This window comes from Strigops habroptila, chromosome 9 (assembly GCF_004027225.2).
Source record: "Strigops habroptila isolate Jane chromosome 9, bStrHab1.2.pri, whole genome shotgun sequence".
Lineage (NCBI taxonomy): Eukaryota > Metazoa > Chordata > Aves > Psittaciformes > Psittacidae > Strigops > Strigops habroptila.
This window is the reverse complement of record NC_044285.2, coordinates 20,068,378-20,092,884: the sequence shown is the minus strand read 5'-3', so window position 1 is coordinate 20,092,884 and position 24,507 is coordinate 20,068,378. Positions and strand designations below refer to the sequence as shown.

General features: G+C 52.6%; 3 protein-coding genes across 14 annotated transcripts in view; 1 reads left to right on the top strand and 2 right to left on the bottom strand.

Annotated features, from left to right (window-relative positions):
* Positions 1 to 3,540: 3,540 nt before the first annotated feature.
* Positions 3,541 to 14,334, bottom strand: UBL7 (ubiquitin like 7). Of its 6 annotated transcripts, XR_003993021.1 has the most exons (14): positions 14,262 to 14,334; positions 13,688 to 13,921; positions 13,054 to 13,173; positions 12,337 to 12,419; positions 12,145 to 12,229; positions 11,436 to 11,493; positions 10,202 to 10,335; positions 9,821 to 9,870; positions 9,034 to 9,201; positions 8,724 to 8,846; positions 8,192 to 8,355; positions 4,934 to 5,159; positions 4,577 to 4,636; positions 3,541 to 3,602 (listed from the first exon to the last, which is right to left on the bottom strand). XR_003993021.1 is itself a non-coding variant. In XM_030496659.1 (12 exons), the coding sequence occupies exons 2-11, from the start codon at positions 13,869 to 13,871 to the stop codon at positions 8,218 to 8,220; spliced, it is 1,143 nt and encodes a 380-aa protein (XP_030352519.1). In that variant the 5' UTR covers positions 13,872 to 13,921; positions 14,262 to 14,334; the 3' UTR covers positions 5,498 to 5,590; positions 8,192 to 8,217. The 6 variants fall into 6 exon arrangements, 5 of the variants coding, with proteins under 5 accessions (XP_030352519.1, XP_030352517.1, XP_030352518.1 ...); XM_030496659.1 differs by lacking the exons at positions 3,541 to 3,602; positions 4,577 to 4,636; positions 4,934 to 5,159 and adding an exon at positions 5,498 to 5,590; XM_030496657.1 differs by lacking the exons at positions 3,541 to 3,602; positions 4,577 to 4,636; positions 4,934 to 5,159 and adding an exon at positions 7,806 to 8,068.
* A 479-nt stretch (positions 14,335 to 14,813) lies between these two features.
* Positions 14,814 to 16,847, bottom strand: LOC115612443 (actin, cytoplasmic type 5). 2 transcript variants are annotated; one of them, XM_030496660.1, is made up of 2 exons: positions 16,642 to 16,847; positions 14,814 to 16,221 (listed from the first exon to the last, which is right to left on the bottom strand). In XM_030496660.1, the coding sequence occupies exon 2, from the start codon at positions 16,208 to 16,210 to the stop codon at positions 15,080 to 15,082; it is 1,131 nt and encodes a 376-aa protein (XP_030352520.1). In that variant the 5' UTR covers positions 16,211 to 16,221; positions 16,642 to 16,847; the 3' UTR covers positions 14,814 to 15,079. The 2 variants fall into 2 exon arrangements, with proteins under 2 accessions (XP_030352520.1, XP_030352521.1); XM_030496661.1 differs by having other exon boundaries at positions 16,725 to 16,832.
* Positions 16,848 to 16,919: 72 nt separating this feature from the next.
* Positions 16,920 to 24,507, top strand: part of ARID3B (AT-rich interaction domain 3B) — a 33,482-nt gene continuing 25,894 nt past the window's right edge. For 4 of the 6 annotated variants that reach the window (XM_030496652.1, XM_030496651.1, XM_030496650.1 and 1 more), the window contains exon 1: positions 19,107 to 20,224. In XM_030496652.1, coding sequence (XP_030352512.1) covers positions 19,634 to 20,224 — 591 coding nt within the window. In that variant the 5' untranslated portion in view covers positions 19,107 to 19,633. Of the gene's footprint in view, positions 16,966 to 17,724; positions 18,381 to 19,106; positions 20,225 to 24,507 lie in introns of those variants that run through there. The other 2 variants (XM_030496648.1, XM_030496649.1) reach the window with 2 other exon arrangements.

Below are 24,507 nucleotides of genomic sequence, written 5' to 3'. Positions count from 1 at the left end.
GACCCCCCCTGCAGCCCTGATCCAGCTCTGGGGCAACAGCACAAGAGGGACGTGGAGCTGCTGGAGCGAGGCCAGAGGAGGCCCCGGAGCTGCTGCGAGGGCTGGAGCAGCTCTGCTCTGGAGCCAGGCTGAGAGAGCTGGGCTGGGGCAGCCTGGAGAAGAGAAGGCTCCTGAAGGGGACACCTTAGAGCAGCTCCAGTGCCTAAAGGGGCTCCAGGAAACCTGGAGAGGGGCTTTGGACAAGGGCCTGTAGGGACAGGACAAGGGGAATGGCTTTAACCTGCCAGAGGGGAGACTGAGATGAGCTCTGAGGCAGAAGCTCTTCCCTGTGAGGGTGCTGAGGCGCTGGCACAGACTTTTCCCAGAGAAGCTGTGGCTGCCCCATCCCTGGCAGTGTTCAAGGCCAGGTTGGACACAGGGGCTTGGAGCAACCTGCTCTAGTGGAAGGTGTCCCTGTCCGTGGCAGGGGGTTGGAACTGGGTGAGCTTTAAGGTCCTTTCCAACACGAACCATTCCATGATTATTCACAAGAACATCACAATTACCTTCTGCTGACCCCAGGCCAGGAATGTGACCCTGGAAAACAACCAGTAGATGTGGTGGGTTTGAACACAGACCAATCTTCCATGGAAAGAAAAACATCAACACCACAAACATTCCTATCCCTGCAATAGCCAGGCAACATCTTTCCTCTGCTGTGCCTTCTCCTCCAGAACCTGACAAGCACATCTCAATCTCTGGCTGTTATCAGCCACGGCAGCTCCAGATGATGCAAAGAGAGACCTTTCTGAACACGGCACAAGGGGCTGAGGGTGCTCACCAGGCCTGTCATGCCACATGTGTGTATGTGCACCCACAGGCCCTCCTAAGATACGACTGTGAGACTGCACATTGTGACCCAGAGCATGGGAAATCCTTTGGGACCCTGCTGTAGGATGGGCCAATGTCCCATGAGGCTGGGACACGAGTACAGAGCTTTGGAAAATCAGAGCTTCTATTTCTTACCCCTTGCATTATGCCTTTGGGAACAAGTCGACTTAAAAGCATGGAATTGAGAGGAAAAGAGCAAAATTCCACTCCCTTTGCCAAAAGGCACTGACCAACAGGTCTTTCACATGACAAAGTGAGGTGGGAAGGAAGCAAAGCAGATCATTCATCAGCAAGCTCCTACATTCTGCTTTCAGCACCCAAATCCTCCTACCTACCTCACACCCCTTGCAGACAGCTACCCCAACTCAACCAGCCCCTCCTATAGCCACAGCCCTGCAATGGACATCACCTCCATGCCACCATGCCAAAGGACAGCACAGTGAACCTCCTGCCCCAAGAAGCATCATTAAATGGGTCAGAAGCCCCCATGTGCTAAAATGCCACCCCCAGGGCTTTAGAAGTGAGGCAGAAAAAGGATGAAGGAGCCATGTGCCCCAGGACATCTTTTCCTACGTGATCAAGCCCTTTGCCTTGCCCAAGGAAACCTGTGGCAGAGCCACCTCACACTCAGCTCCCTGGAGAGCAGCACAAACCCCCTCACTGGGATTCCCCTTCTCCAATGTTTTCCCCCCTGCTGCTGACGGGACCCCACCAGCACCTCCCAGCCCAGAGCCCCACAACACCCAGCCCAGGAGCTCACAGAGGTGCTGCCTGTGGAGCAGCCACAAACTCAGCCCATCTCAATGCCCCTGTTCATTAAGCACCCATCTGCTTGGCAAACGCATTCACCTGAGTGCTTGTCACGTTAACAGCTAATAGCTCTTCAGTGAGAACTCCCTGACAGAGCAGGAGAGCAGGTAAAGCAGATGCACATCAGTGACACAGACAGCCAAACGTGGGCACACCCCTCAGACGCGGATGCCAAAGGCTTTAGGCAGTGTAATAAAACCCAATGCAGAGCCCAACACAATTCAAAGGATGGTTAAACCGAAAAAGAACAGCAATAAGTTGCTTTGTTGAGACTTACCCAGCACAAGAGCTGCATATTGATATATGAATGCTGCACCATGTGTCAGCTCTGGCTTCTGAGGAGGGCCCAGCAGGCCAGGCTGGGTTTTGCTTACCTGGACCTCTTGGTGGCTCTTTTCCCAGCTGCTGTGCTCCTCTGCTTCCTGGCAGGGCCTGAATTCCAGGACAGCATCACCCCGTGCTGCAGAGCAGCCACCACGCTCTCCTGTGGAACACTATGTTTCAGCAGTGGGCAAAGCAGCCTCCTCAGCAACACTGACTGCTCTGAATGGCCCTAAGAAGGGTCCAGCCCCACCATCCCATAAGCAAGCTTATAAGTCCCCTTTCTCACCTCCATTAAACCCACAAAGTCCTCCTGGTAAGACACAAGTTCAGGTTCACTCCACAGTCTGCTCTCCCATCCCCTGCCTGTAACATGGAGTGGAATTGAAGTCCACATTTTCCTCTAAGGAACCAAACAAGTTACCTGGTCCTCAGGAAGCCACTTCAAACTGCTGCTGGGAAACATGCCAGTCTCTTACAAGCTCACCAGGCATGTTAAGATGAAGCTCAGGAAAAGTAAACTACTTGAAAGAGATTACATTGACCTTGTAGGGTTTGAGTGCTTCCAGCATCGCTATCTGTCTCGCCAGGAAGGGAGAGGCAGCTCAGAAGTGGTCCATCTCCTGCTCCTCCTTCCCAGTTCAGCCCCTGCTGGCCAGTTCTCAGCCAAGTGATGCAGAAAGCAAGTGCCTGCAGATCAGCACCATTCTTGGCTCTCAATCCAGAGCCTGTTTGGTGACACAAAGGCTCAGCACCACAGATGCTCTTCCCATCAGACACGGGAAGCTCTCCATATCTCCCAGCAGGACAGTGGGAACAGCTCAGGAGCGTGGTTTTCCCTTTAAAGTCTCAAATCTCTTATAAAGGACGCTGGCCTGGGTAGGAAGGAGCTGCCCTTTCTTCCTGCCTCCTATCTGCCCTTCCTTGTGCAGGCTTCATGCCTGTTACCTGCTTCCTGGTTATTCAGCGTCCAGAGCACTTCCATGCAACTCAATTGGGAAAGCCACAAGCAAGTAGGTCACAGACTAGTGGGAGGGGATGAAGAGAAGAATATAAAGGTGGAGAAAGAACAAATGGACGTGAACTCGCTTGACCAGACACCAGCTGGCAGGATCCATGGGATGACTGAATTACATGTAACTGAGGATCCTTTGGGGTCAAAGCATTTAATGCCAGGAAGTTACAGCTCAGAAAGGAATCCTGTGGAGACATTTCATCCCTCCTCTGGAATGGGGCCATACCCAAAGCACTTACACACAGGTAAACAGGGTGGAGTCTGCCCTGCAGGATTCCAGAGGGACACAGAGCAACGCTGTTATCAGCAACACTTTCTGCTTTAGCAAGAGTGACAGGTTTCTTCCAACTGTCCTTGTCACCTGCTGCTGCTTCAGTCCCAGGCACCCAAAAATGAAACCTCAGAGCTTTACAGGACCATCACCCCCCTTTGGTGTGAGCCATCCCACAAGTTACCTGTGCCACAGGCCCGCGACTGCACATCTCCTCCTTCTGGCTGCTGAACACTCTTGTGGGTCATGGACTTTGAAGCTGTGGCCAAGCCACAGGACTTCTTGCTGCAGGGTGCAGGGACACTACAAGTCTCTCTGGGTTTAAAGAGAAGGTTGTGTGAGGTCTGTGGACTATTAACACCCCATAGCTAGCTCTAAAAGCCCCTAAATCTCAGCCAACTGGAAGCTGGAAAATCTCTTCCAGATGGATCTTTCTCTATTCACCCTCTTAGGTTTCTTCTGCAGCATCTGCTATTGTCCATTGCAAGAAGAAAGGCCCTGATCCTACATAACCCATCTGATGCTTTTGTCACTCCTGGAGTGAAACCCCCCAGCTCTGCAGCTTCCCCTCAAACTCAACAGCTAAGCTGATGCACCCTGCTGACCAAGTGGATCACACTCATAAGGTATCTTTTCCCCCTACCACTGAAATAAAGTCTCAAAGTGGTTTTGGGACAAGCATTCTGCGTGCTGGCACCCTGGAAATCAGCTCAAGAGACTGTGTGGTCAGAAATGCTCCCCAAACTCCCTGCTCCCACCTTAAGAGCATTGGAGCGGGGAATTGTTTTGTGTTGTTTGGTGTTTCCAGGCTCAGTTCAAGAGGACTGGAGTCAGGAAGCTTCATGTTCAAAGCCAGTGGCTCAGCTATTGTCTTGGCTTCAAAGGGTAGAGCAGGGGATGTTTATCATCTTCCCTCTGACCTTGCCTTTTGCTTATCGTACTCTTATACGCAAGCATCCTTGTAAGGCAGAACTGGAACTACATGCGCTGATTTAGAAACACTGATTTAGAAATATCAGAATATTACAAATATAGAAGAAAATAGCAGGAAATAGACATATTTTCGTAGCGTGACATTTTTAGTACACTTCTGCTTTCACCAATAGTCAGTTGCCTTAAAATCACACTGCTTTATTGTGATGAGCTCAGTTAGCATCACACGGACAGTTCCTTAAAAGGATGCTTTGTGGCTAAAATCAGAGCTTCCCTCTTCTAAAGAAAAACATCGGTTCTTGCAAGGAAAAGGACTAAATCCCCCCTGGAGGCTGCCCTGTCCTTTGGGCTCTCACCTTATTCCTCATCAGTTGTCCCAGCATCAGTAAAACCTTCCTCCTTCCTCCAAAGTCCGCCTGAGAAAGAGGAAGACCAAGACTTCGTTACTGCAAAGGAAACAATAAAAGAGGGGTCCTGCTGCCCCCTCTTCCCTTTGCCTCCCCCTTGGTGAGACCATTTAGCTGGTGGGACTAGCACAAAGCCAACTTCAGAAGAAAAACTGGACAGGATTAGGTGTTTCTGACACTTTGGCATTCCCCACTAGGACAAAGCTGAAAGCAGCCAGGAAACCACCGAGTCCTTTGCGAGGAAATCAAGCTGATGGGCAAGGGCTCTGCCAGACAAATTCCCTGCTGCTGTTCACATGGATGTACCCTAGAAATCCTGAGGGAGACGCTGAGCAGTGGAGAAAGGCACCTTCACCAGTCTTGTGAATCAATGTCCATGATGGCACTGGGATGGATGGGCCTCTGGCTCCTGCACACTGAGCTGGGCAAAACACCAACACTGGCTTCAGTTGCTCTGCTGCCTTTTCCAACTCAGGAATTGGTTCCTGTGCCAGGGTCCTTCAAGCAGGAGACACTCAGAGCCTCTGTTTGGCTGGGGGAGCAAGGAAGAAACATTTATTCCTAAATCCTGAAGACATATGGGAGGATGAGGGGAAATCCTTCCACCACCGGTCATTTGGAGTCAGAAATCAAGGCTGAAGAGCTTGAAACCTTGGCAGTTTGTGATCTGACCCAACAAACCACCCAAGCACACCCACACCAACCAGATTGTCTACAATCAATACCTCAAACATCAGCTTCTGCTCCTGGGATAGGATTTGCCTTTCGTGTTCACTTCACACACGGTTGTGAAAGCAGAAGATGGAGGTGGGCAGTCACACAGGCTCCAGGACTGCAAAAGCCATCAGGGATGTGAAGCCTGGGACATTCTGCTCTGTCTCCATTTCATCCTTTGGCTGGAAATCTACCCCATCAAACACACACAACACTGCTTTGCTGCTCCTGGAGACAGTGAGCTCAGGACTGTCTTAGAGATAGTGAAAAAGCCGTCAGAGGTGGCCAAAGTAGAAAAGCAGAGCACATCTGGTTACAAACAACAAGGTTACAGGAGTACAAACAACTGCTGCCACTACTCCTGTCCACACCCAGTCGCTGCTTCCCGTCAGCTCACTGCAGGCAAAGAAGAAACTGAACCAAAAACTTCTTTTATGTCAGACCCAGAAAGTCCCTACTGCAAGTGTTTAGATTGGGGAACTGTGCCCTGACCTCAGAGCTCAGCCAAGCACCTCCCAGTCTGCTCCTGCAGCAGCGTCAGTGATGCTTGGCTACTGAACAGAGCACGGCAGGGGCAGGATGCAGATAAGTCCCAATTAGAATGGATGCACTTCTAACCCTAACAGGGAAGGACCAACCGAAGCTGGTGCAGGAGGAGGAGGGGAAGGCGTCAGGGCAGCAGCACCAGTGATGGAGCACAAGGAACAGGCAGGAGTCAGCACATCGCAACTTCCCTGCGGGAAGGCAGCGCTCGCCTGGCTGCTGCAGAGCCAGAGCTGAGGATCCCTGAGCTTCCACCCTCCTACAAGAGCTCCTGCAGCAAAGTTTCCCCTCCTCCTCCTCCTTTTCCTCCAGCACCAGCCCTGCAAGTGCCAGGCAGAGCCTCTCTTCCCATCCCTGCATCTCTAAATCTGCCTGGTTGCTGAGCATGTCTATTCTAGGCAGCCAAAGGCAGGCGAGATGAGGGAAGCGAAGCGCACACGCAGCAGCCGCATCGTGAACAGCATCAGTGCCAAGTTCTGCTCTGCTATAGCCAGTTCAGACAGAGAAGGTGGCTCACGCGGTGCTCCAAGCCAAGTATCACAATTTGCAAAAGACATCAGGAAAAAGTTCTTTCTATTCAAAATAGCCAGGCAATTCTCAGTTATCTGGGACACGGGGAAAAGAAGAAATAGCCATTATGAGGGAAGAATGCTAAATGTGGGTCAACAAAGTGATCAAACCCTAAAAACGAGGTCAGGACAGAAAAGAAATACCATTTTGGGACACCAATAACCCCAAGCTGAGGATTGACACGAACAGCAAAGCAAACCGGTCCCCCTGGTCCCAAAGCAAGTCCTGCTGGCCCTGAGCAGGGCAGCAGCATCTGTGATACAGCTAATCCGGGGAGGATTGAGGGCTGACAGCAGGGCTTGTCCCTGTAGTGAAGGGAAGGAGGGTGCTGTGCAGATGCTGTGCGCTCCCCCAGCAAAGCAAGGAGTGAAGGCACCAAGGAAGGGGGGCTAATGAATCAGTTTTCACCTGTGAAAATCAGAGCCATCCTCCGGCCTGGCTTTCCCCAGTTCTAACAAGTCAGGAAAACTGGTTATGTCCATCACATTCTATCTCCTACACAAGGAAAAATTAAAGCAGTCCCTCCCCTTCTGCAGAGACTTAATCCTCTAGACAGGATTAAAGTCTATCAGTCAATGAGCTACACCCTGGAGAGAACAACCCAGCATTTGCTGGGTGAGAGCTGAGATCCTATCGGCGAGCGCTTGGAGAGGAATTAGAGGGGAGCAGAGGCAGCCTGAAGGTAGGAGAGCATTTTCCACTCTTAGCTTCCCTGGTAATGCACGCTGACATTCCAGGCAAACCAGCTCCCTTTTCCATGCCTTGTTAATCTCAAGGGTACAATCAGAGTGAAGCCTGGCCCAGCCCTGGCTCCTCGCACTTCCCATTGACTGGAATTGTCTCTGCAGCTCAGGTCCTCGGGACCCCCAGCACAGCCCCCAGGATGAGAAGACACGTTGTTTGTAGCCAGACTGACCTGTGGCAGGCACAAAGCACCGCTCCCAGCTCATTTAGCAGCATCTCACCCTCACTGCCTCAACCCTTGTGCTTCTCATTTAGTCTTTACCGTCACCTTGTGGCAGGCATGACCTCCTGCACCTTGTTCTGAGCTTGCGGGACTCACCAGCTTCACCCAACACAACGCTCCAAGAGACATGATGCTTCTCTGCAGCACCTTCTTGGGGGGATATCTGGAGCTCAAACAGTTCTTTTGTGTTGGCTTAAGTCCTTGCAGGAGGCTGTGCAGGTCAGCTACACCCCGAGCACTGCTCTCCTGACAGATAGAGTTTTGCTCTGTTAGAGAAGTGCCCTCTGCTGATAGAGGAGTCCTACAACAGGCAAAACATCGCTCTCCAGTTCCCTCCGTGCCATGAGAACACAACCCAGGACAGATCACAACCCAAACAACAGGCAAGTGAATACAGTCCATTTAATACAGTTCAACACAGAGGGACCACAACAGCAAGACAAGATGGACTGAGGCATGTCAGGTGGGCAGGAATGAAACAACAGGCAGAAGAATAAGACTGCAGAACATCTCTCCAACACACAGAGCCACCTCTTTCTCCACACTGGACCAAGTCCTGAGGTCTTGTCTCTGGTGGCCAGGAGGAGGAGGCTGAAGAGAGGTATGTGGAGGAGCTGCCCTCACCCAACCAGAAGCACACTGCCCACCTGCAAGGAAAGGAGCAGCCACCCCAACTGCTCCATGCTGCAGAGAGGAACCCCAGTGCAGACAAGAGTTTCAGGGCCAAGTCCCAGACCAAGAAATGTCAGAGCTGCCTCAGCACAACTCACCAGTGCAGCTTCTCCTGCCCGAAAAGCTAGGGAGCTCCACCAGCAAAGATGAGCTCCAGGGCAGCCTGAATGTCCCCTCCAGTGGCCTGCAGGGCTCGAAGGCTTAGCTCATCATCGTGGATGCCCATGTCTCGCAGCTGCTGAAGCTGTGGTTGCCACTGACTCTACAGACAGGGAACAAAAGAAGCTAAGGGTAGGTGCAAGTGTCCAAGTAGGAAGAAACCAGTCTTCCCTACAGCCCACCCTTCCACACTGTACTCTCCCACCTCTCTCTAGCTCACATGTGCAATGCTATGTGTGCAACCAGATCTTGAAAGCTCAAAGTCTTGCTGAAAACTCCCCAAATCCACCACTTCCACCCAGTACTTGAGCATTGGTCTATCAGGCCTCCTGCAAGAAGCACTTCTCTGGTGATGCCCCTTTCTGCTCTGCCTCAGGAGGCAGCTGGAAGAACCACCTCCACCCTGCAACACTCAAGGCAATACAGGCCTTTCTTTCATGGGTTCTGGAAGGAAGAGCCTGTGACACCGACCTGCAGGCTGGGCTGCCCCGAGGCTTGCAGGGCATGCTGTAAGGCCTGGCTGAAGAGGTCATTGGTGATGGGTGTTCCTGACTGGACACTGGATGACATCGGGGATGTCCCAGAGGAATGACCCTAGGAGGAAATAAGTTGTACATGGAGCAGGAGAACACTTGGCACAGGAAGCAGGGCTGCAGGGCAATGCCTGCTGCACCCCACCACCGTGCTTACTGGAGCCCATATGGAAGAACTCAGCCCAGACCTGAGCAGGGCTTGCACTGGTTCTGTGGCCCGGGAGGCCCTCCCAGCGCTGCCACCGTACCTGGGTGCCAGGGGTGGGTGTGTGGGAGCTGCTCTCTGGGGTGCTCGCCAGTGCCAGCGCGGTGGCCAGCTCGCTCTGGGTGATGGGCCGCGGCCCAGCAGCCCCAGTGTAGCCGAGGGAAGCCGGGCGGGAGCCAGAGGTGCTGCTGGATGGTGTGGATCTGGTGCTCTGTATGGAGGAAAAGGAAACAAAACCACCTCAGACGTTGGTGTCCATGTCCCCGGGACATCTGGCTGGTGTGCTCCTTCCCAGGGCTTTGTTTCCTACAATACCTGAAAGGCACAAGTGCAAAGCTTTTAAAAGCTATCTATGGCAGAAGGGGATGTGCTTTTTCCCACAAACCTTTCAACATATCATCCACCAGCTTAAAACCAAAGCGTTCTTAGCCTGTAACAAAACAATTAGCTGTTAACAGGCACTTTTATGGCCTAAATATGCAATTTCTCTTATACAATACTTCGCCCTTTGGAAAGGAAAGCTCCTTACATTGCAGAAGGAGAGCAGAGACCAACACTCCCACCCTTCTCAGTCACACTCATGCACAGCCCTGCATCAATCTGGCCATCAAGCTGAGGACAAGTGCTGTTCCAAGTTGTGCTTCTGCATTGTTCTGTTGGGACCCTACCTCAGCACACAAGAAAATCCTACCACGAACAGCATCCACAGTCAATGCTTGTCTCCATGATACCCCTAGAGCAGCTTGTGATGTTCATGAAACAGAGAGAAAAGCTTTGGAGGCTTTAAGGGCAAGTCCAAACCAGCCATTCCACCCCATCTGGCTGCTTACCTGGTGGAAGTCATCTTCATCATCAGAGAGACCTTCAAACAGAAAGCCACCTGCAACAGAAAGGAGAATCAGATGGAGAAAACTGGGTGCTGGCAGGAATTGGACACCAAATGAGAACCCCCTGGAGCCCTTGGCCACAGCCAAGCCCCAGCTAACACCCTGCTAAGGACAGAGACCTCAGCACCACCAAGTTCATGTACAGCAGGTCAGTGCCCACCATCTGCACAAAAAGCCACACACAGGACTCTCCTACCAACAATCATCACACACACTTGGCTGGGAGAGGCCCTGGGGCCAAAGTGTGTCAGTAGAGCTTTGCCTGCAAACCCTGCAGCACATCCTTTCTGCAGGGTCTGCACTCAGGCGTGTGGCTGAACATACCTGGCATGTCCCGGTAGGAGCCAGAGGACATGCCCCGGGAGGACGTGTCCGGAGCTGGGAGCGGGGTGCTGCCAGCCACCGAGTGCAGGACAAGGACAATAGCATTCACCAGCGCAGGGTGAGCTGGGATCAGCCTGGAGAAAGAGAGGAGAATGAATCGTGGACACAGGGAAATGGAGAAAGCAGCAGCTCCACACCAGCCAAGACCCTCCAGCACAGCCATGCCCACCACTGCACCAGCAGTGCTGCCTCTGCCTGCACAGCACACCTCCCCACACTGTGCCACACAGCTGAAGCAGCTGGTGCTCCTTCCTGATCCCACCTCCTGTGGCAACATCTCCCCCACGCTCTCATAGGAGCAACTCTCTGCTGTGAGCAACCAGATCCAGGTTGGAACCTGGGTAGGACAAGGGGTGATGGGCTCAAACTGAAATGATGGAAGTTCAGGTTGGATATAAGGGAGAAGTTGTTCCCTGTGAGGGTGCTGAGGCGCTGGCACAGGGTGCCCAGAGAAGCTGTGGCTGCCCCATCCCTGGCAGTGTTCAAGGCCAGGTTGGACACAGGGGCTTGGAGCAACCTGCTCTAGTGGAAGGTGTCCCTGCCCGTGGCAGGGGGTTGGAACTGGGTGAGCTTTAATGTCCCTTCCAACACAAACAAGTCTGGGATCCTGTGATCCCTGGCTCTTGAAGCTGTTTGTACCACAGGCCCTCGGTTTCAGGTTGCAGGATTGCTGCCCCAATCCTGCTGGATGAGAAGCAGAGGCAAAGGTGACCAACCCCTTTGCCAAAGCCAGGCTGTTTAAGGCAGAGCAGGGGCTGAAGGCCAGCTTTGCAGGTCAGCAGGACTGATGCAGAGCCAAAGGAACGCCAGCACCAGCTCATGGAAACACCTTTAATAGTCTCCCTTGTAGAGGAGGTTGGAACTGGTTGATCTTAAGGTCCTTTAAACCCAAACCATTCTATGATTCTATGAACCCGAGATCTGGAGATGACGACAGCCCCATATCCCACTAAATATCCTTTGGTTTAATCCAACAGTGGAGGTACATGTATATCAAAGCATCAGCTCCCTCTTTCCTGCGGCTAAGGAAGAAGTGTCCTATCCTGACTCTCTGGCCTGGTGTATCTGGCTGGCAGGCAGGAGCAGAACTCTCTCCCACCCAAAGAGCAGCAGCCTATACACCAGGCACAACAAAGGCACTGCTCAGGCACTGCACCAGCTTACGTGAACTTACGTGTCCAGCATGTTGGGGTCTGCAAACACTGAAAAGAGATCCTTGTCCTGTAGGACTCCTGGGAGGGACCAGGAAACATGACGAGAAAGAGACAGGATACAAGAAGCAGGAGCCAGTCAAACAGGAGCCATGGGAAACACCAAAAGCATTCATTGTTTTTCAGGAACTGAGTCACTAGCAGACAGTGTAAATACTCTGTTATTGTTCTCTCTGTAGCATTTACGTCTTTCTGGAGAGACTGGATCACAGCCACACACCCAAGGGATGGGGCTTTCCCAGATCCCACGGGCTGTGCTCCAGCACTGACAAGCTCCACCTTAAGGGCAGGATCAAACCTGGCACCCGGCTCACTCCAGCCAGGCTGTGACTGCATCCCATAGTCCACCTGCCTCACAGCAACGTGCCAAAAGGCCAAGTAATATCCAGGCCGGAAGAGTGTGGATTTAATGAACACACTGCAGCAGGGAGGAAGCATCCATCCCCACTGCTCTCCTCTGGGCTCCTTTTGAAGCCATCATCCATCCCCAAACACTACCAACGGAGTACAGCTACAACGGACACCGGAGCAGGCACTCTTAATACTCCACAGAGGGACCAAAAAGGCACTTTCTGCAGGGAGAAGGAACTCTCCCTTTCCCCTGGCAGGAATGAAACACAGATTGACTTTATCTCGCTTTCCTCAGATCCTCTGGATCACATCTGGACTCACCCAAAGCAACAGGGTCACTACTGAGGCCGGGAGTAGCCACAATGATCTGATCCAGCGACTCCTTGTTCCCCAGCATCTTGAAGACCTGAGAAGAAATGAGAACAGACCAGCAGAGGCTCCACTGTGGGTCTCTCTTCACAGAGAGGGGACAGACAAAAGGCACCAGGCAGCACGGTGTGAAGCCCCACTCACTGCATCTCTGTAGGCAGGACTGCTGTGCAGGGCAGTGTGAAGGACCCGGAACTCCCGGACTGCTGCCACCTTATCCACAGGCTCTGAGGGAGGAAAACCAGAACAAAACACAGCTCTCCCTCTGTCAGCGTTTTCGACGTGCCACTGGGGCTTCGGTAGCAGTGGTGATTCCTTAATGCCCCTGGATTCAGCTCACCCAGAGAGGAAGGGCACAGACTAATGACTGTCTCAGTACAGTTACCACAGCATAACAAGTAACTGCACTCCAGACATACAAAAATACATAGATATATCCTGCTACACATACAAAAGGAGCTGTATTCAAGTGACAACTCCAACCTAACCCATCTTATTCCACACACACAGACTAGGAACACATACACACACGCCTGCTCATCCCTCAAGCTGAGTAACCAGTCGCTTTGCTCCTGGTTCTCTGGTAACACCCTAAAACTGACCACAGTCATTAAGGGATATTCACTCCCCATCTTGCATAGCTCATTCCTTAAGTCTCCCATCAGCAAGAAAACATAACACCCCTTTGCTGCTGTTAGACGTGGAGAGTTCCCCCCCCAAACATGTTGATCAATTCCTCGTGCACACACACATCAGCCTCCCAAAACTGACAAGAGAAGCTGTTCCAGGGTCACAAGGGGCCCACACTGAACATAGAGCCAAGGAGATGTAAGTGGTACCCCCCAGTCTCCTCCTCCTCACCTGGTTTCTGATCAGGCTCAGGCCAGGACTTGCGCAGGACGTGAACGGTGGAGCCAGACTGGATGCCATAAAAATCCAGTGTCTGGTCATCCCTCAGCTTACGGCCACAGTAGATCAGATCTAGGAGAGAGAAACACCTGAAGAGAAATGTCTAAAGATGAACAACTAAGGTTAAACATCTCCAGCACGCTCAGAAAGGGCCTGGGGTCTTTAAATGAGGACTGCCTGGGGGTTAGTGCTCCACGTGTAGCCACTTCATCTGGTCAGCAGCACAGGGACTCCATAACACAGGGAAATCATGGAGCTGGGAGCCACAGAACGTGACCCTGCCTCCTCCTTGAGAAGAGCCCATCTCTCCCACAGATCTCACAAGGACACATCACTGTTAGTAAGTCAAAAGACGTCTTAACAAGGGCACCAACACTGCAGGAGCACTGTGATGCCAAGCAAACACTATCCAAATCACAAGGCTCTAAGGCTCTGTGACCCCCCCACACTGTGCTACCTGGGTGTGCCAAGTCTTCCCACCTGCCCAACAGCACAAAGCAGAAGGACATTTGTGCCCTGGCCGCAGTGAGGAGAGGAAGAGGGTGGCCCCAAGTGGCAGCAGGACACGGCCCATGCAGGCACCTACCGATGAGCTCGGGGTCCGGGACAGACTCCTGCAGCTTGCCGGTGATGAGCTGCTTGAGGTAGGAGATGCTGCACCCCCCGAACGGGCACTCCCCCAGTTCCGTCTCTGGCAAGTGCAGGATGGATTTGGGAGCCAGGGGCTGATCCGCCAGCTTGACGGCGATGTGCCACTCGGGCAGGGCCATCTCAGCCTCCGCACGGAGCACAGCCAAGCCAGCCTACGATGCGCCAAGCGCTGCAAAGGGAGGAAAACAAACCAAAGCGAGACTGTGCGGTAACCAAACACCTTATAGGCAGCCCCCCCTTATAGGCAGCCCCCTTACAGACAGCCCCCCCTTGCTGGGAACCGCACAGAACGCTAGCGGGAGGCCTGCACAACACGCAGCCACGCTCCCAGGTTCCCACCCCAGCCTTACGGGATAACCGGCGCTAGAGGGAAGGCCCCCCGCCAGCCTCAAGGAGGAAGCCGAGCGCAAGGCGCGGGTCTCGGGGCAGACACACGCCCCTCGCCGCCTGAAAGCCCCGTTTCCCGGTGCGGAGGGTCCGAGCGGTGCCAGCGCCCTCGCGGTGCTCACCCTCCGGCCGCGGCCCCGAGCGGCGCTGCCCGCAGCCGGGGCGGAGCGGCGCGGAATGGCTGCGCGGGGCGCGCTGGGAAACCGAGTCCGCTCTCCCCTTACCAGCGCCAATGGAGCGCTCCACATCCCCTTCCCGCAGGGAAAAGGGGCTCCTGTAGTCCCCAGCGCGGGCAGGACCCTCCCCCTGAGCCTCAGCGCTGTCTCCTGCTGCATCTTGTCACCCCCTCCCAAAAAAGGAGGCTCCAGGGCTGCTCCAGCCACCAAACCCCATGCCAGGGAGGCAGCTTTTTGACAAGAACAACTGTTTGTGTTCTAAAAAAGGCCCAGTTACCATGAAAGTACAAAGTAAAGCAAGAGCCACATACCAGGGGAGCTTTCCTCCCTAATAGTTCTTAAAGTGGCACAAGGAAGAGGTGCCACAACAGGATTTGTGCCCCAAACTTTTGGGTTTTAAGTGCCTTTTTAGCTGCCTGCTTGAGGCTGAAACCCTGTCCCAGTAATTCTTTACAGCAAGGAGGAGCCCACCCTGAAAGAAAACAACAGAGCCTCCTGTGGGTTTTAAAGCCTAAGAAGTTTATTTGTTTCCCTACATAGGAGTCAGTTGTGAGCAAGCTAAAGGTGACAAGTGGAACTGCAGTGTCATCCTACCAGTGTTACACCAGAAAAGTGAACCACCCTCTGCCTGCTCCCAAGCCATGAGGAAGAGGAGGAGCAGCCATGGGAGAGCTACAGCCTAACAGGGGGTTCCATCACTACTTGAAACCTCAAGAAATGAGTTAAACTAAAGATAAGGAACAATTCTGGCCCAGGACATTCCTCTAGAAGCACTTGCGGTGGACGATGGAGGGGCCGGACTCGTCATATTCCTGTTTGCTGATCCACATTTGCTGGAAGGTGGAGAGCGAGGCCAGGATGGAGCCCCCGATCCACACCGAGTACTTGCGCTCTGGTGGGGCGATGATCTTGATCTTCATGGTGCTGGGAGCCAGGGCTATGATCTCCTTCTGCATCCTGTCAGCAATGCCAGGGTACATGGTGGTACCCCCCGACAGCACGGTGTTGGCATACAGGTCCTTGCGGATGTCCACGTCGCACTTCATGATGGAGTTGAAGGTGGTCTCGTGGATGCCACAGGACTCCATCCCCAGGAAGGAGGGCTGGAATATGGCCTCAGGGCATCGGAAACGCTCATTCCCAATGGTGATTACCTGCCCGTCAGGCAGCTCATAGCTCTTCTCCAGGGAGGAGGAGGAGGCAGCCGTGGCCATCTCCTGCTCAAAGTCCAGAGCAACGTAGCAGAGCTTCTCCTTGATGTCCCGCACGATCTCCCTCTCGGCTGTGGTGGTGAAGCTGTAGCCCCTCTCCGTGAGGATCTTCATGAGGTAGTCAGTGAGGTCACGGCCAGCCAAGTCCAGACGCAGGATGGCGTGGGGCAGTGCATAACCTTCGTAGATAGGCACAGTGTGGGTGACACCGTCCCCAGAATCCATGACGATGCCAGTGGTGCGGCCAGAGGCGTAGAGAGACAGCACAGCCTGGATGGCTACATACATAGCTGGGGTGTTGAAGGTCTCAAACATGATCTGGGTCATCTTCTCCCGGTTGGCCTTGGGGTTCAGGGGGGCCTCGGTGAGCAGGACAGGGTGTTCCTCTGGGGCAACACGCAGCTCGTTGTAGAAGGTGTGGTGCCAGATCTTCTCCATGTCATCCCAGTTGGTGACGATGCCATGCTCGATGGGGTACTTCAGGGTGAGGATGCCCCTCTTGCTCTGGGCCTCATCCCCTACATAGCTGTCCTTCTGCCCCATGCCCACCATGACCCCCTGATGCCGGGGACGCCCCACGATGGAGGGGAACACGGCGCGGGGAGCATCGTCCCCTGCAAAGCCTGCCTTGCACATGCCGGAGCCATTGTCCACCACGAGGGCAGCGATCTCCTCTTCCGCCATGCTGCCCGGGCCTGCGGTGAGCAGGGACAGGGAGGTGTCAGAGCCCCTCCTCACAGGGAACACAGCAGGAACCCCGCAGCGCCCTCACACTTACCCCCATGCATTATAAGCCTGAAAGGATTCATTACACTGGGGAGCCCCAACAGCAGCAACAAGGACTTTTGGGTGAGATGGGCAACTGAGGCATCCCAAAGCCTGCCCCACAGGGCTTGAATGCAGACACCAATGAAGCAAACACCCATTCAACCACACACATGCAGCTCCTCAGAGGACATGCAGGACCCTTCCCACTCCCTCCCTGGGGGGACCAGCAGCGGAGACCCCCCACCACATAAACCTTCACAGGGAACAAAGCCCAGCCCCAACACAAGGCGATGGAGCCCTCCCCGGCCGGCTCCAGCAGCAGCGACCAGGGCCGACCCGGCGCTCACCTCCCCGCCGGCGCCTTCGCCGCAACTGCCACGCCCGCCCCCGCGCCGCGCTTTTATCCCTCCGGACCCGGAAGCTGCCTCACGCTTCTCAATTTAATTGGCTCGCGGCTACACCGTAGCTCCGCCCTCTTTTCGCCTCCCTTTCCCTTCACCCGCTTTGCCGGGTGCTGGCTGCGGCCGTACCCGGAAGCGGGGTGGGCGCTTCCGCTCGCCCGGCGCCGCCTCCGCCGCCCCGTTTCCGGCTGCGCTGAGGCGGGGCGGCGCGGGGGGTGCGGGCGGGACGCGGCAGCGCTGCGGGCGGAGCGCTCCCGGGGCCTGCGGCAGGTAACGGCGCCGCCGGGGGGGGGCGGTCGGACCGGCGGACTGAGGTGGGGGGGGGGGGGGACGGTACCGGAGCCCGGTACCGGGGCGGAGCTGGAGCTTACCGGCGGTTTGGGGCCGGGGAAGCGGGGCTGGCCGCTGGGTACAGCCGCGCTTCCCCGGGTAGGTCCCGCTGGAAGAGGGAATGGGTATTGAGCGGTGGCTGTGGGGCAGGGGAGGCCTCCGGTGTTACCGGGACGGAGGGGGGGGGGGGGTGTTTACCAGCGCCGCTCCCTTCACGCTTTAACTCTTTCAGATGGTTTCCGCGGGGAAGGGTCTGTTCTCCAGGCGCTCTGCCCAGCACCCTGCGAGCGGGGCTGGTCACACGTTCCGAGCCAGGGGCTTTCTGATTAAAACGCTCTCCCGAGGGTTAAAACCCGCACAAAGGGTGGTGCGGGGGGACCTGAAGGTTAAAGTGGTTCTTTTCCCTGCTTTGCTTGAGGGAGAGACACGGAAAGTAAGGGATATCCCTGCCGAGGGGCAAAATGGGTGTTGAAACCTGGAGGGGGTTAACGTTACTGGTCTAGTTGCAGTCATTATCCCAAACTCGGTCCTGATATCATGATGGAATCACTTGCTGTGAGTGCTGCATCTTAAAATTCCTCCTCGAGCTGGCTGCCTCTTCCCAATGCCACCAATGCTTGCTGAGTGTGTGTTTGCTGCAGCCAGAATTCACCTTTTGGGGAGGCTGGGCTCCGGTGAAGCCCCTGTGCAGCCACGCATCGATCCTGTCATCAGTTGTACCTGCGCTCTGGGAATGCCACGGGTGCTGCATACCAGGGTGGTGCTGCACCTGAGGTGTGTTTGCTCCGCAGGGAAACCCACTATCAGCACGTTTATTATCGTTGCCTGTACCTGAGGCGTGTAGTAACTGCTCAGTATCCCCCAGGTGATGCCTCACCCTGCCTCAGGTGCAACAATATGCAGCGAGGTGTGGGCTGGAGCTTCGCTCCCTTGGTTTATGGTGGTGTTGCAACACCTGAACTGCCTCATTGTTGCTTTACTGGAGGAGTGTGTGTGTGGAGCTAGGCCAGATGGTGTATTGTGCCTTCCGAAGGAGTCTAAGAGTCTTTTCAGCTGCCAGGTAATGCGTTATTGCTCCTGACATTCAAACCACTAATCCACTTTATATTGTTTCATTTGCACGCTAAAGCTGTGCTGCTGCTGCTAGATAAAGATGCAAACGCACCAGCCGGGCTTTTCACCTCAGTGATGGGCTGGTATTTAGCACGGGGAAGAGTTTGTGGAGGAGAAATGAGTTGGGCATCGGAGCTGGTGGGCACTTTGTGTGAGAGACTCCATCTGACCGCCTTAGAAGACGACTTGGAGTTGCACTAGGGGTGCTGGAAGTTGCCTTTCACTTTTCCAAGTGGTGTCTGGTAGGTTATTTGTTGTCGTAGAGCAGAAGTGGGGCTGGTTTGGAAAGGAGTGTTAGCCAAAGAGTCTCTTTTTGAAGTACGTGGTTTGAACAGGGCTGGTTGTAAACAGGGTGGTGGGAGGTGGCCAGGAGCCTGGCGCTTGTTTGGAGTTGGCCTTTCCTTTGTTTCTCTAAGCTGACTGTATTTTGGTATCAATGAACCTTGAAGTGGAGCAAGTGGGGTCCGTTTAAGCATCTTTCTTTGCGTAAAAACAACCCTGAGAAGGCCGGTCTTTGTCAGCAGGTCCAGTTTGTGACACAGGGTCCAAAATACACCCGCTGGTTTTAACGCTCTGGGATTAAAGGCGTAGTCGTCCTGCTAGGATTTAGGCTGGCTCAGAGCGGTGTCTCTGTCTGCAGACTGTGGTGGTGCTCTTTGCCCAAAAGGAGGCTCAGCACCGGCTTGCTGCAGGTCCAGATGGAGAGCGGGGAGAGATCCTGCAGCTGGGAAAAGCCAAGAGAGGCCACGGCTGGAGCTTGGGATGTGCTGGCAGCTCCACGAAGCAGAGGCCGGAGCTGCTTGGTGCTCAGCAGTCTGATTCGGGCTACAGTGGTGTTTGCTGCACTCTCATCTTGATCTCCTTGGGAAAAATGATGGCTAAATATAGTTGTGTTTTGGAGAGTCTTTTAATAAGAAAGATGTCTGAAGTGTAAAGAACTTACTAGCGTGATGAAAGCGTAAAATCATGTAGCTATAATTGGTGGGCAGTAAATCCCTGCCCATTTTCGAGTAGAAATAGGGTCAAGCTCATCACCCAGCTATCTCCTTTTAAGGCAGCATTTTCAGAAGCACCAAACCCTCAGTGTTTAACCTAACATTTCAAAAGTCATTATTTAGGAAGCGTGGAAGGAAAAAGTGCTGGGACCTTGGACAAAGACATTTCAGATGCTGTCTTTGGGGTGTATGAAACTGAGGTTATAGCAAATGCGTTCAGCTTGCAAATACAATTAAACAGTCTGAAAATTGAATGCAAGTTTGAGCCTGAGGCTGTTAAACATGAAGCTGATTGTTTCACGGTCTCCTGCACAGGAAAGAGTATTGGCTTTGCACTCTATTTATCCTCTTCCTGGGGAAAAGATGAAAGCATTTTATATTCATACAGACAAATATTTGTCTATCTTTCAGATTCTGCCAATCTCCCAAGGTCGGAGCTTGAACCCTGCGAGATAAAGTCAAAACCACCCCCCTCTTTTCCCAGCCATGCAAACTGCGGGATGAAGCTGGAAGCTGTGGTCGAGCAGCTGCAGAAGCAGCAGCAGAAGCAGCAAACGCCTCTGCAGATGGATTCCAGGGAGAGACAGCAGAGGCAGATGAGGGAAGCCCAGCTGCTCTACACTCAGCAGCTGGCCGTGCAGCAGGCTGTCCTAGCAGCCACATCTGGCAGGGCTTCAGGTGGCTCCACTGTTGGGCCCTTGGCCAGAGGCCCGCCTGCAGCCGGCGCTACGCGGGCTTTTGATCAGAGCAGCATGAATTCCGAGCCAGAAGAGGAGGAGGAGGAGGATGAAGAGGAGGAAGAGGAAGAGGAGGAGGAAGAGGAAGAAGAAGGGGGTTTAGAAGGCGGCGATCTTGAGGATGGCGCTGATGTGACTGGAAAAGAAACCTGCTCGGCTCTGAAATATTTCCATGCTCCCAAAGTTGCCCATCACAACCAAAGAGTGGCCTCTACCTCGAATCCTCTTCCAGCATCGGGGCTCCAGCGGGGACAGCAGGACAAAGAAGAACAGGGTAAAGACACTACTAAGCAGCCGTATGCCGGTTCCCCGTCTGGACGCCAGAACTGGCGCTTGGATGAGCAGCTCAAACAGGTCAGTGTTCATGTTGTTTCCTTCTAAGAACACCCAGATTCAGCCAGACCAAGGGTTTCTTTAGCCCAGTGCCCTGTTACAAGAGCTTTGGAAAGAGTGGGAGAGCAGGGCACGTGCAGAGTGATGCTGCCCTGGTGTGTTCCTCCAGGTTTGTTCTGTTGCAAAGAGGTACTGCAAGAGCTTGATTTGCTTCACAGGTACAGATCCCCCACTCTCTCAGAACCTTTGTGAGTAGGTAGAGGTTTGATCTTTGGCTCATATATCTTCTATCTCCCTGCTGCTCTGCCATTCAGAGGGGAACAGGCTGGTGCTATATTTGTTTTGGGCGCAGACACTTGCCTGCTAATGCCTCGAGTTATTTCACGTCTATAACCCCTTTGTGTAAGACCTGTGGGATGCTGTGATGCTGGCTGGATTTCTGGCTCATGGTGTGGGCAGGCAGGGAAGAGCATATGTCCTGATCCTGTGGGGAAGCAGAGCCGCTCTCTATTTCATGTGTGGGAAGGGAGGTGCCAACTTGCTACTGCTTGGTTTTGGCAGGAGGTTAATTCTGTGTCTGAATGAAGAATTACTACTCCTTGTAGATAAATGCCAGAGGATCAGGTATTCTTTTCTCAGTGGGTATTTCAGTTAATGTAGCTCTTGGGTGCTGTTTTGTTCCAGAGCTAACTTGAGCAGGCTGTCAGAGACTTACACAGCATTTATGTGTATTGAAATTGAGCTAAAAGGACTGCATGGTTTAAACAAAGATAAAATAGGACTGAACTGTCCTTTTCTACAGACGTTCACCTGGGCGTGAAGAGGGGTTTGTTTCAGATAGAGTTCTTTGAGCTAAGAAACTGTGGACAAAACCAGAGCTGGTTTTCCTTACCTCCTGCAAACCCTGTGGAGTAAAGTGGGAGCTGCTTTGTGCTGGCTGGTGAACATGGGTGTTTGAAAGCTTGCTGTGGGCTCTCTGGCCAGGTTCTCCCCTTGGTTGCATGCATGAGATCATTCATTTCACGCTGTCACAGGCAGCAGTTTGAGGAGGAACTGCTAAAGCTCAGCAAACTTTAGTAGTTCTCCCATTCCTTGAGGCTCCTCCTCTGCAAACCAGTTCCACTTTGGGGCTTCTACACTGGTGCATATGGCAGGAACTCCTCTAAGTGGTCAGGTGAATGGCATTTGTCCTCTTGGTGCTGTAAAGCGTGCTGGTGAAGCAGCCCTGGTGCATGGGATGCAGCAGGCAACCAGCTCCAGCTGTGTTTTCCCTGAGTGTGCTTCTCAAGAAGGGTTGGGTTGAAAGAAGTTGCTCAGGCTGATGTAGGAACATGAGGTGGGTATGTCAGGGGATGCTCGCTGGAGAGGTTGCTTCTGTATTTACTGGGTTGGAGGAACTTCCTCTTCAAGGTCTCTGGGTGGAGAATTATAGGCAGGGCTCTGGTGTTAGGGGGATCACGTTCAAAATAACCCCAAATAAGCTTAGCATCTTCTTTGGCTGGTTTTATTTCTAGCTCAGCTGGTGCTAACAGGATGTCTTTGTGTTTCTTCCCAATATTTGCTTATCCTGTGAGAGTCCTGGGAATCTAACTGAATTGCTAGGCTTTATTCCTAAGTCATTTGCTCTGTTCTTGGAAGGTGACCATAAGCAAGCTAGATCTGGTCTTACCTGATGTGATATAGCAAAAACTATGAGGATAAAAGCACTAGTTTCCAGCTGGCATATTGTGCACTAACACTGATCCAGTTACTATGGCTCATTGCAGCAGTAATCAAGTGTTTTGGTAGAAGGCTGGACCTTAGTCCAGTGTCAGACCAACTTATTCTGGAAGCCAAAGTGCACAGAGCTTCCCTAGGAAGCCAAACTGAAAGGAAAAGTGGCATTTGGAGGTGGAGTACTGGGTTTCCAGTACAGCCCCAGTAAGGCACAGCTTATATTCATAGTGGTACTGGTGAATTGATCATTAAGGTGCTCAAAAGGCCATAGTGAAGTGGCCAATATTAGTGATGCTGGTGCAGAATATTCACCTTGGGCAGGGTAAATATTGCAGATGAACTTGTTTGCATTCACCAGTGGTGCCTGCATAGCAGAGAGTAAAAATTTAACTGCAGTGTACCAGTTCTGAGCTGGTGAGGCTTGCTGGAGGTGTAGGAATGAATGTGGTGGGCAGACAAGAGCTGTTAGCTGGCATGACAGCTTGACATGCTTCATTTCAAAGGCATACTTTAAAGATACTGGGGTTTTCTTCTGCCTTTGTCTAAAATGGTTGCGCTAGGCAGAAAAAGCCAGGATCAAATGCAGAAGTGCCTGTGTTTTCTAAATGCTTCCTCGTCTTCTCTCTTTTAGCTCTTCTTGAGACGGAGGCTAATAACCAGTTGGGATACACTGCTTCCAGCTAGCTCTGCTCTGGGAGTATTTGTGGTATGCATAATGGCTCTTGCTTGTAGAAGGAGGAGGGGAAAAGTCACTTCTATTTCTTCTTTCAAGTGTAGATTGTGCTTCTGAAAGTGATGCCCTTGGAGAAAAAAAATGTATGTTGAAAGTGTATTTAACACTGCCTGGAAGGTATGTGGCATGAAGATGGCAGAAAGGTGGAATCTGCCAGCAAGATGAAGCCCCATTCTGGTCAGTCCTGGACAGCCAAGTAAATAATTGTAAAACAAGGCAGCAGACAAAAGAGCTGGCTCAGCTTATGGCACAGGGGCGGTGGGAATCTTGTCAGCACAAAACAACAAGGGAGTGAGGGCAGTTGCTTGTCGGGGAGTTGTAGACCCAAAAGAAGAGCTGGGGGGTGTGTGCTCAGCTCGCTCGAATCCCCTGCAAATCCATCCCAAATCCTGGGAAAAGGGTGTCGTGGCTTTGCCTGTCTTTGAAGGAAACTGAGGGCTTAATTCTGTGGGTGAAAATGGTGCTTTTAGCAGCTGGAAAGTGTGGGTCCTCGGCCTGTGGCTTCTCACATTGCTTGGGGGTGGCTCTGGTTACCAGGGAGAGCAGTGCAGGGAAGGCAGGACCTCTGCCTTGCTCCTTTTCCACTCCAGGCTGGGGTGCAGCACTACCAGGAGCAAGTTTGCCAGGCTGTTTACTACAGCACACCCATTAGGATGTGCATTCCTGGGTGGAATGTGAAAACGAAGCCAAGGTTTTCAGGCATCAGCTGATACTTAATGCCTTCTTAAACACAGCAAGGTAAGTCCCTGTAAAGCAGCTGTGTGACTTTGAGAAGGGTTTGTGGTCTGCTTTTGGGGGATGTTTCATGTTAGATTCTCAGAAATCACCAGTTACTCCTGAAAATCCTGCCCTAAACTTTGACAAAGGTCATGGGGTTTATTAAGATAAGTCAGCTTAAAATAATTACTTTGCTTTTGCTCTAGGGTCTAGGAATGAGTGGCTGAGATTCCAGAACCTTTAAGTATGTGCCTCAAGTGGTGTGTGTATTGAGGTATTGCTCAGGAGATACTCATTAATCCAGTGGGGGTGAAGGTCCCAGGCATAAAGAAGTTGCATTTCACACAGTGCGTTTTTGCCTCGGAGTTATTTCAGGTGTCCAGGGCCCAATCCATAAGCATTTTTAATTCCTTATGTGGGTCACTCAGTATTTTTGCGATGATGTGGGAGAATTCTTCATGTCAGAGAGTTGGTTTCTCTCTTACTGAAAGCTGTTTTCTGTAAGGACATGAACTTCTCTTGCAGTTCATGGCTTAGGTTTGGTGAAGTCTTTATCCCCAAGACAGCCTGCACCTCACTTGATGTTCACAACTTTCAGCATCAGTGACTGGAGCAACAGTCACCCTTTTGTTTAATACACCAAGAGGAGAACCAAGAAAACTGCTTGTGATGATGACTGGAGGCAGCAGCCTACAAACCACCTGTATTAGACATCAGAGAATTCCCCCAGCTCTTCGTCTCAGGAGGCAATTCCACAGGCTTCATCAGGGCTGTGTTGTATTGCACTGACTGTGCTAAATCCGGATGCAAAGGAGCAGAGTGAGAAGCTCATTTATATCCTGGGGAAGATAAGGCTTATTTTAGGATCCTTTTTTCAGGTGCTAAGTTTAGGAATAGTTTCAGCTTCTCTTGGTGCCAATTTAGAGACATTCCAGCTGATGCCGGAGACAGGAGGTGGAAGGTGCTCGAATGTGTTGTCCTCTTACACCGTGTTTCCTCACTTCAAGGTAAATCTGGGACTCTCCTGTGGCAGTGAGAATTTCTCTTCCCACAGCCATTACAGCACTGAACAAATCTTCTTGTCGCTTAGGTTTTAGTTAATTCCTCTGACTATTTGTGAATAGGAGTCATTCACAAA